Below are 10,352 nucleotides of genomic sequence, written 5' to 3'. Positions count from 1 at the left end.
TTTCACTCGTGAGACAGGATTTTTTGATATTTTCACTCGTGCTTTGCACTCCTGAAAATATCAAAAAATCCTGTCCCACTCGTGAAATAAATTCCATATTCATCTACAAAACATTGAATATCCTCTATATCTTTTAAAAAGATTGGTGAGCTAGCGCTGTAGCATAATAAAATACAGAAGAAGATATCCGAACCATTTGTTAATCTGCTGAATCGATTAATTCTTAATAGGAAGGCAGATTGGTGCACTGGGGGTTGAGTTTGTGTGTGTGTTTGGGGGGGGGGGGTGTCACAATTCAGAATGGTGAATCTAAGAGTGTGCTTCATGTCGGCAATGGCATAACTCCTAACTGTGCTTTAAGCATTCTGTATTTTACTGTAATTTCAATTTCGAGGTGAAAAATAGAAGGTCAGTAGAACCAATGAGCACCTTCGGGCCTTTCCGGCAAGCTCGGAAAACATATCCGAGGTTGCCGCGGTTTTCCGAGCTTGCCGGAAAGATCCATGAAGGTAGATTAGAAAAGCTATGTATTCATTACAACTTTAGAAATAACAGTCTTGGTTTTATAAGACCCGAGTTACTGTTACTTTTTGTTCATTTACGTGCAGGTTAGACAATAAAACACGAAACTTCAGATCGTATGTTTTTTCAGATGATAAACACTAAATTGCCATGTCTTTCCGACATACTCTGAAAAAGATTTTTGTTGTTGTTGTTGTTGTTGTTTTTTTCCGAGCTTGCCGGAATTATCCACTAAGGTGGTAAAACTGTAAGGAAAGCTAGATGTCTAGAATCTTGGCATTGTATGGCCAAATTTTTTCTTGTACTTTTATGTGTAGGTTAGACAATAAACTAAAAAAAATTCAGAATCCGGATCTAGACTGGTATTGACTGTCTCTAACCTACGAAATGTATATCGCGCATATCAGACAGGAAAGGCCAGTCTTTTTTTTACGATACTCAAGAGCATGCCCAAAGTACAATAAATTTTTAAACCGAGGAAGGCTACCGACAGATAAATTGAAATTACAGGGATTTCAACAACCTCGTTTAAAGTCAGCATTTCGTAAATTTTATGGTCGTTATAATGACCTTCTTAGCAAATGTAACCAATCATTGGATCGTGTTTTGGCTGACTTGTTTCATACCAATTGTAAGGCCTTTGTTTTTATACTGTTTTTGAGTAGGAATGTTCCGTCTACCTAAACAATACAAAGGGCCCAAGGTGGGTGTGAACGGTCAACAGGGGATGCTTACTCCTCCTAGGCACCTGATCCCACCTCTGGAATTTTCAGGGGACCGTGTTTTATGACATGTTCACAGAATTTTATTTTTATAGATTTCTTTGAAATCGATCACTGTTCGTTATCTTCACCTTTTCCATTACTCATAAACAATCACAATGACTGCACCTGAACATCTACAAGGTCTTAGATTTTAATATGGTTTACACTGACTGCACCTGAACATCTACAAGGTCTTAAATTTTAATATGGTTTACACTGACTGCACCTGAACATCTACAAGGCCTTAGATTTTAATATGGTTTACATTGACTGCACCTGAACATCTACTAGGAATTAGATTTTAATATGGTTTACAATGACTGCACCTGTACATCTACAAGGTCTTAGATTTTAATATGCACCTGAGTTTTGGTCTATGATGCTTTAGATTACTAATAATCCTACATGAACCTAGCACAAAATGAGATTCCGTATTCAAAAATCATTGTGGCATAAAAATGAAAAAAAAGACACAAAGAAAACATTCATTTGTTTATTCACGCACATATACAAATTCTTCTTTTAATAAATTAAATGACATACAAAGTTTTGATATGAACAGTCTCTCCATATTTTGTATAACTATACATCCCCATTCTAATTGAGTACTCTCTTATGATTTTTAGTACTTGGGATCATATTAAAGGGACATTTCGGGGAACTGCTATTGGAATTTTCCCCCGATTACTGCTTGGTAAACTATGAACAATTGACACTGGATTGTGGAGGTCCTAGTTAACAACGTCATCGTTAATGGTGAAATCTTCTGTGGTTCGTATGACTTAACTAAACGGGATGCAATCTACCACTGAACTATGGGGAACTTAAAAAACACAAAAATTGATCCAGGCATAGGAAGGATTAGGGCGTCTTTATTTTCTCTTTTTACTTCGCCAAAGTCCCAACTCCATAACCATGAGGTCCGAAATGCTTGGCGTAACAACCTGGAATGCCATCAAACAGTAAAATAAAAATATTAATAATTTAATATTTGCGCGGCTTGTAGAGTAAAACTCAAGTCAGTAATATTCCATTTGTTTTCTGAATATATCGTTCACAAATATGCACGCTTTTGATTCACAGACTTGATACACAGTCTTAAAAATATCTAACCTTTGCAGTAAATCTCAACTTCGTGTCTACTCAGGGTACTCGCATCAAGGGATTTGTGACACTCCTTACAATTGCAGCATGACTTGTGCCAAGCCTACAAAACACACCAAAATTCATTGTATTTTTCTTAGGCGATTTGACATAACTAAGAGATCAATATCAGTATATAAAATATATACATTTTTTGCTTAGGACAAACTAATTAAAAAATCATTTAATACCCTCCCCCCCAAAAAAATCTACTCTATATACATATAACCACCCGTTTATATAAATAATTATATACATGTAGGCCCAGAAAAAAAAACTTCCAATACACTGTATCTAATTATTTTGTAAGAACGGCCATTTTACTAGTAGCTTAAAATTGCTGACAAAATGTCTTACATCGTTCAGTCCAATAGCGCGTTCGGCATCGTACACAGTACGTAGGCAGCGTGGGCAGTGAGGTCCAGGACCAGATTTTGTACCAATCACGGCTTCAGTAGGGCGATTGCTACCAGAAATAAGGGGGAAAATCACATGGTTAATATCCTTTGTATCATGGCTTAAGAAAAAAATGTCACTTTGAAGGATTAATTATTATTGTACATACGACATCTCGCTTTCCTTGTTTCCGAACTGACTTCCGGTCTCCATGCTGAGTGCGCCTGCGCCTGCTCCAAATCCGTAACCCTTGGGTCCAAACTTCTTTCCATGGCAGCCCTTACAGTAAACCAGACCCTCATGTTCCGCTACAGTTGTACTGTCCAAACCCTTGTTACACATTCCTACAGTCACAGAGTGAAATCCTTTAGATTCATAAAACTGATCAATTACACTGTGGATTGTGCGACATAAGATGTCATTAGGAGAATTGTGCAGCTTATGATTAGATGTCATTTGTGTCCCTGCACATAAGTACAACCACTTCTCTATGAATCATTCTTTATGAAAAGAAAGAATATAACACATGTATGTGTAACTGAATTGCAACATGGAGGTTCCACTTTACCCCACCCTTCTCTTTCCATTAAAACCTCAAAATAAGAGGCCCGAGAGCCTTAATGATCACCTGAGTATAACACAACCCTCTAAAATATCAATGGAATGGCAAGTTGAAAAAAAATGATATATGAAGATATGTTGCTGAAAAACTAGGGAAATGGCATCATTATTAACAAAGTAGTTGGTCTGGTAATCAGCAACAACTCAGAAAAGGGGTTTAATTACTTGCCTGTATGTGCCAGTGCTAACTACACAAAAATTTACAATATTGTGCTTTAACTTTAAACACAATATTAAACACAATATTCACATAGTAAGCCCATAAGGATCCCTTACCATTGATCTCTCTAAAGCTTTGAATAACATTCAATGTACATCAAATATAAGGTATTTTTGTCATAATCTTTTTTTTATTCATCTATTATTTCAAAGTCCCTTAAAAACTATAAAAAAAATTGTATCGTATCATTTTTATATAATTCTTTTATTCGATAAACCTGTTAGCTTTGTTATTTATACTGATTAATTATCATATGTGAATAATAAAGGGTAATAAGCTCTTATTTCCATACATGATCATGATTGAGCCCGCCCTTACTCCAGAACCCTTGACCCAGGGGCCATGAATCTCACTTTTTTAGAGCTCATTATAACCATGCATTTATTTGTCTGCTAAATAACCAGAAGCGCAGAGATTAATTTGTGTGTATAAGAATATCTTCAAAGAATTAATGCTTTTTACTCTACGATCAATGGAGCCCAACCCTAACTCTAGAACCCTTGACCCAGGGGCCATGAATTTCACAATTTTGATATAAACACTTTTGCTCTTCATAACCATGCACTTAGTTTTTCTACACACCCAGGAACAGAGAAGACAATTTTCGAAAAATTAACACATTTTTACTATATGACCAATAAAGCCCCGCCCTAACACCAGAACCCCTACCCTAGGGGCCATGAATTTCACAATTTTGGAAGAGGCACATACCTATGCACTTAGTTTGTCTGCTAAATGTGCAGGGTTAGAGAAATATTTTGAAATTATGCATTTCACATGATTATTGAGCCCCACACTAATAACTGAACCCCTGACCCCCAATTAATTTCACAGTTAAAGTAGATGGTTCAATACTCATTACATGTATAATAATGTCAACAGTACGTTGTTCAGGAGTAAAGAAGATTTTTCAAGATTGCATTTATTTGATCCCTCAAGCCCAAGGACGACAGCGAACAAAAAAAATCACAGTTTTTTGTTCCCTTTGCCCATAGATGCTATAAACCAAAATTAGTTGAAATTGGTTCAGCGGTTCCAGAGAAGAAGTCGAAAACGTTCAAAAGTTTACGAAAGTACGAGTACATGACGACGAACGAAAACGGCAATAGAACACGAGTGACTCAGGTGACCTAACAAATCAGTGAACATAATAAATTACAAATGATTTATATCCTTTTTAAGTTGGTTTTTGTCTTGATAATGTAACTATAAATACACACCACACTTAAAGCACTGCTTGTGCCATTTCTTCCCGGCGCCTATTCTTTCTTCAGCAGCGTATACGGCCTGGTTACATTTAGGACAGAAAGCTCTCTCTGGTGGCTTGAAAGGCATTTTGTCTACAAAATCAGATGGAAACTCGTTTCAATACATTTTTTAACTTTGATTGTGAAAAATCAAAGTTAGTTTACTGTCCTGTAGAGGAGGCTTTTCGGATACATGTATTTCATTTCATGAATTAAATTGTTTTGATCCTTATTTTGATTGCAACCCAAAATGCTGAGCATAATTTCAACATGACATTACAATATACATGAAAGCTGTACACTCCTTAGCCTTTTAGACCTACTGGTCTTGAATGATCCATTAATGAACCCATCTACATGTAGTCTACCTCTTTCAAGAGAAAAAGACTCCTCCCTAATAGGGAGACCTAAATTATTTCACTGAAAAAAAATCTGTTTTCCGTAATGAATTTTTTAAAAAAAGTTTTGTAAATCGTTAAAACAAGTCAACGTGTCGGACTACAAAATGTACAAAGTTCACAGCTACAATATTTTAAATATTTCTTTAAAAAAATAACTACATTTGCTGATGAACAGATTTAGTTTAGCTACAATGTAATGTAGCATTGACTATATGACAAATATAACTTTTTTTTAATTAGAAATAATAACACCCCCCTCCCCAAGTGTCTTAGGGCTTTCAAAGTCAATTGGTCCTTTCTTAGATAGCATGATAGCCAACGTTGGTAAATGGTTGCACAGTTGGCCGATGGTTGGCGTTGGGTAGACAACGTTGGACCAATGTCATCACGTCAATCTTCTCTTTAGTACCCAACCATGCTTGGATTCTTAGGTTGGCCGAACGTTGGTCCAGCGTTAACCAACACTTTCTTTCTATATTTTCTAATAAAGTTGGGATTCTAAAGTAGGCTCAGCGCTGGCCCAACATTTGTAATGCACCCATTACGTAATTTATTATTTAATCTGGTGACATTATGTTTGTCTAGTTCTTTATATTGGTCCAATGTTGCCCCATCAGTCGTACTGCGAAATAAAGGACGATGTGTTTGTAAATTGGGAGCATTACGTTAAATTGGGTCAACGTTGGTACAGTGTTTGTTAAACCATTAAAGTAGATGGTTATTTAAGCTGGTAACAGTACATTGGCTCAAAGTTTGCCCAATGTTAGCATGAATGTTATCTATCTATTAGGAGTGTTTATATTGGTCCAATGCTGGCCCAACAGTCGCACAGCGGACAATAAATGTTGGCACAAAGTCGGTTCAACAGAAGATATTTATGTTGCATGAAAGCTGGTCCGTCGTTGTTGGCCCACTGAGGATCCATTGTCCAACCTAGCTAGTAACAAGGCCACTGTGTGTTAGAAATGTAATGTTGGCTCAACGTATATCCAACTGAGAAACGTTGACATGAAACATGGTCACTTTGTGTTGGGATTGTAATGCTTGCCCAACCGAGGTGCATTGCGGTTTCGTTAAAATCTTTCAATCAAAAACTGGCTGTGAAAGAAATATATATATTTTTAAAATTACTTAATTTAATTTTGGTTTTGATTAAAATGAAAAATTATTCTCGAACCTAAGTTATGAAAAATAGCACAAATAATTATTTAATATTAGTAACGTACGAAAATTACACGTAGAAGTTTAATTCCACACAATAAATAGAGTTGTAGAATCTATATTTAGCATCTTGGAACTAAATTCCCGTGTTTTAGAGCTCCAAATAATTAGGTTAGTGCTGAAATTCACTTGCTCAGCAGGTGACTGGCCGGTCTCCTAGGAGACGGGCATCTTAATCAGATCTTGCAAACTCAGAGGCCACTTTCTTATCACGTCCACTCTTGAAGAAAGCATACATTTGAACGCAAGAAAGAGAAAATGGATCATTTTAGCCCTTGAAATGTAAGTATAGTTGTTATATGTGTGATTGATGGAATTTAAAACATTATAACTTTACTTACGCATAATGTAAAAATTTAAGAAGCTATTCAAAAATAGCATTTGTTTCAAAATCTGCAAGCATATTTACTAGCTGTCTAATTAAGCTATTGGTAAGAGAAATACTTTTAATTTTGAAAGTATTTTACATGTTTAACGATATGGTATTTTTAACATTCATAGCAACTGGTGGAGAGAAAAAAATCCTCTATGCCATATGCCCCATTGATGTAAAAGTTCGCATGAGAGACAAGGATTCTAGCAAAAAGAAACAACAATCGCATGTGTGATATAGATAGGAGGAAATGCACTTTTAATTCACATTCCTACGTTCTACAGATTCCTATACTATAGAGGAATTTAGAAGTGTTTATAGTGATGAGAAATGTACTCGAGAAAACATTGAACTATATAATATTTGTAAGGGAAACAAGTTGATTTTTCCAAAGTTGATTAAAATCATTGTTGAATTCATGGAAATTTAAAAAATATACCGGAATTGATTGTGTTGAACTACTTTTATTGAAAGCCAATCATTTGCTATGTTTGTTGAACGCGTGGCCAACATCGGTCCGATGTTGGCGTTAGGATTACTAGTAATGTCGGCCCAACATTGGCCAACATTGGCCCTCCTGTGACATTGCGACATACATTCGGCCCTACGATTACATGAATACATTACTAAGTTGGGCCAACAAATGGCCACAGTGCACTTAAACATTGCGCCAATGATGTCTTGCCAACTTTCGGCCAACAAAGTGTGTTACGTTGGTTCTATACCCCGAAAGGTTATGTATGTATAAACAAGAAAACATTGATGTTGCCATCAATTGTCGGGAAAATTCTTCCGATAACAATGGAATAAGTCTTGATCATCAAACCACTTCGATTTGTGTGATAAAGGCATACGTCTGAATGATCGAGACTATAGTCGAGAAGATTTACGGAAAGCTAACCGGATGAAAATCGAACAAAAACGATACCGTTTTAAACTTTATAATTTCCTTAAGTAACTGTTGGCTACATAAAATATAAATTAGAATCAGATACATGTATCACTTACCATCAAAATTATATTTGACTTAATATAAAACACAAACTGTGTAGCGTACGTTTTTATGCGGTAAGTAAAAATTAATGTTCTGAAAAAGGGACCTGTTGTTTTGTCGATAGTAAATGATAAGCAACTTTGTATATTAAATATGAAAAACATAAATACATGTATTTCTAAAGATGTACTTCATGGAAGTAAATATATTGTGTATTTCGTAATTTATAAAGGGAAAGAACATTCTTATATATAATCTTTTTAATGCATAGTTAACCTTTAGTTCTGAATAACTTGTCCGATCTCAATCCCCATACACCAAAACTTAAACTTATATGTAAAGAGCAGTCCGGTTCTCCGGGCTGCAATAAAACCAGTCTTTTGCTATATGAAACCAATTATCAAAATTTCGATAGATGTACAATATAATATACTCCAGTTAAAATCAATATACTGTAGCGGATCCAGGATTCTTGAAAAGGGGGGGGGGGCAACAGGCTCTGGGTCTGGGGGTACCTTAAATACTCCTATGGATCCTAGAAAAAACCCTGAAGGGGGTCCAAGGGGCGAAGCTCACGGATACTCCAAGGTTTTAGAGTTTTGTAGAACAGTTTTGTAGCTTATATAGATATACTTTACATATAACATATGCAATACCTATAAACAAAATATTAATTTATCAATCCTATGTATATTTTTGGTCACAAAAAGGGTCGTCGGGTACTCTGGCCCACTCTAAATCCGCCAGTAATATATATGCCGATAATTTTTTTCTCCTAGATTTACCTCGCCATTTCTTACAATTTTTGAAAATGTTAGATCCTCCACTGTCGATCAGTGAGAGTGTAGGAAGCCCGTTATCAGTAACACGAACCTCCGATGCGCGTGCCAGACTGGCTGTATCAACAAAACACAATCAGCGTTCCTTTGAGAGCATTCCCCTGATTGTGTTTACACCTCAGGTTAAGGCTGTCAGACCATCATCTGTTACATCAACATTTTTTTGTTTTCACATACTTAAGATCTACCTCACAGGTTCGTATTTAAAGTACGGATCATAACATTTAATTAAAAGTTCCAAATGGTCATCTAAATTAGAGAATAAATAATTAAAAATTTTAAGTGAAATCTAGAGTGGATCTGTGGGCTATCTATATTTTACTTACCATTCCGATGTATCTTACTGCAAATCCATTAAGTTTGACGGTTCTAATATATGTACCTCAAGCATTCCTCCGACATGACTCAGACATGCCTGCATGCTGAGGAAGCTTTTGTTTTTCCTCTTATACACTTATAATTACATCTACAGACAAACCCGATCATACTATTACGAAATCTTAACGATATTTGAAAAATGTATACGTCATGTAGAGCTATGGATAGATGTTAATGAGAAGGGGGGACGGCTACATTGATGATGATGAGATAAATACTGATATATAAAGATACAAGCATCTGGTGTCAATCACAGATAATCCAAAGAAAACAGGAAGACAAATAACGACCGAATCCTTCCGCTGTAGGTGATTATTTTCCTTAATCCTAACGCTACGGGCCCTTAACTGACCTGTCTACTTTGTTATTTGTGCACTATACCTGATGGTTTTATTGGGTGTGATTTGTTTTATGTTTTAGTCACAAAATGCTTGAAATATGACTCATATAGTAAAAAAAAAATACTAAGGACTCGTCAATTAAAATATTATTTTGCCTGCTCAGCAGTTAATGGAAATTAAAAACATGAAATTTAACAAAATCTTAAGTATAATGACTAAATAAAATGAATTAATGAAAAAATAAATTTTAGAAAAGTTCTATCACAAGCATACTTTAAAAATGTTCTTACCAGTGACCAACCCTTAAGGAAATGATTAATACAACTATATCAAATAAACACAAGTTTAACACAGGGAAACGGGAAATAATTATAACAATTCTATCTTTATCAATCAAAAAATAGAAATAAAAACAAAAATAACACATTGTATACAACTACTTTTTTTTGCATGCAGACGGCTGAAAATATTTTTTTGTTTGGGTAAAATATTAATACATACATTGTATGAAAGTCAAAAGGTGTAGGGAAGAAAATTACCTTAGATCCAATGTCTGAGCCGGAAATCTGCGAAAATGCTTTGCACACGCAGAAGAATTACGTCAAACTTGGAAAATACTTTTCAAAAACTACAGCAAGCCATTTCTTTCCAAAATTAACTTTTAAAAAACTGTTTTTAAAAGAGTGTATATTTCTTACTCAGATTAAAGGGCTACGATAATGATGATAACTTAATTTTTACATATATACCCTGTATATTTATTTTAAAGGTGTTTAATAAACTTTATTAAATGTTTCTGTTATCCAAACTGAACCTAAAATCCATTCTAGTTGAGCATGTTTGTATACCTCAAATAAAACTATAAAGATCTAATTAAATGAAAAATGCAAAT

General features: G+C 35.1%; 1 protein-coding gene across 1 annotated transcript; it reads right to left on the bottom strand.

Moving 5' to 3' along the window:
- Window positions 1–1,765: 1,765 nt before the first annotated feature.
- On the bottom strand, window positions 1,766–10,119 carry LOC133191090 (muscle LIM protein 1-like). The gene is made up of 6 exons (XM_061326777.1): window positions 10,000–10,119; window positions 4,887–5,006; window positions 2,995–3,169; window positions 2,787–2,895; window positions 2,400–2,493; window positions 1,766–2,230 (listed from the first exon to the last, which is right to left on the bottom strand). The coding sequence occupies exons 2-6, from the start codon at window positions 4,999–5,001 to the stop codon at window positions 2,172–2,174; spliced, it is 552 nt and encodes a 183-aa protein (XP_061182761.1). The 5' UTR covers window positions 5,002–5,006; window positions 10,000–10,119; the 3' UTR covers window positions 1,766–2,171.
- Window positions 10,120–10,352: the final 233 nt, after the last annotated feature.

This window comes from Saccostrea echinata, unplaced genomic scaffold (assembly GCF_033153115.1).
Source record: "Saccostrea echinata isolate AGI-Se365-2 ecotype Australia unplaced genomic scaffold, CSIRO_AGI_Sech_v1 ptg000023l, whole genome shotgun sequence".
Classification (NCBI taxonomy): domain Eukaryota; kingdom Metazoa; phylum Mollusca; class Bivalvia; order Ostreida; family Ostreidae; genus Saccostrea; species Saccostrea echinata.
This window is presented reverse-complemented; position numbering and strand designations above follow the sequence as displayed.

Coding starts and splice junctions, on each gene's coding strand:
- LOC133191090 (XM_061326777.1), bottom strand. CDS start 5,001: ATGCCTTTCAAGCCACCAGAGAGAGCTTTCTGTCCTAAATGTAACCAG. Junction 2,896..2,994: donor AACAAGGAAAGCGAGATGTC/GTATGTACAATA, acceptor TATTTCTGGTAG/CAATCGCCCTACTGAAGCCG. Junction 2,494..2,786: donor GCGCTATTGGACTGAACGAT/GTAAGACATTTT, acceptor TGTGTTTTGTAG/GCTTGGCACAAGTCATGCTG.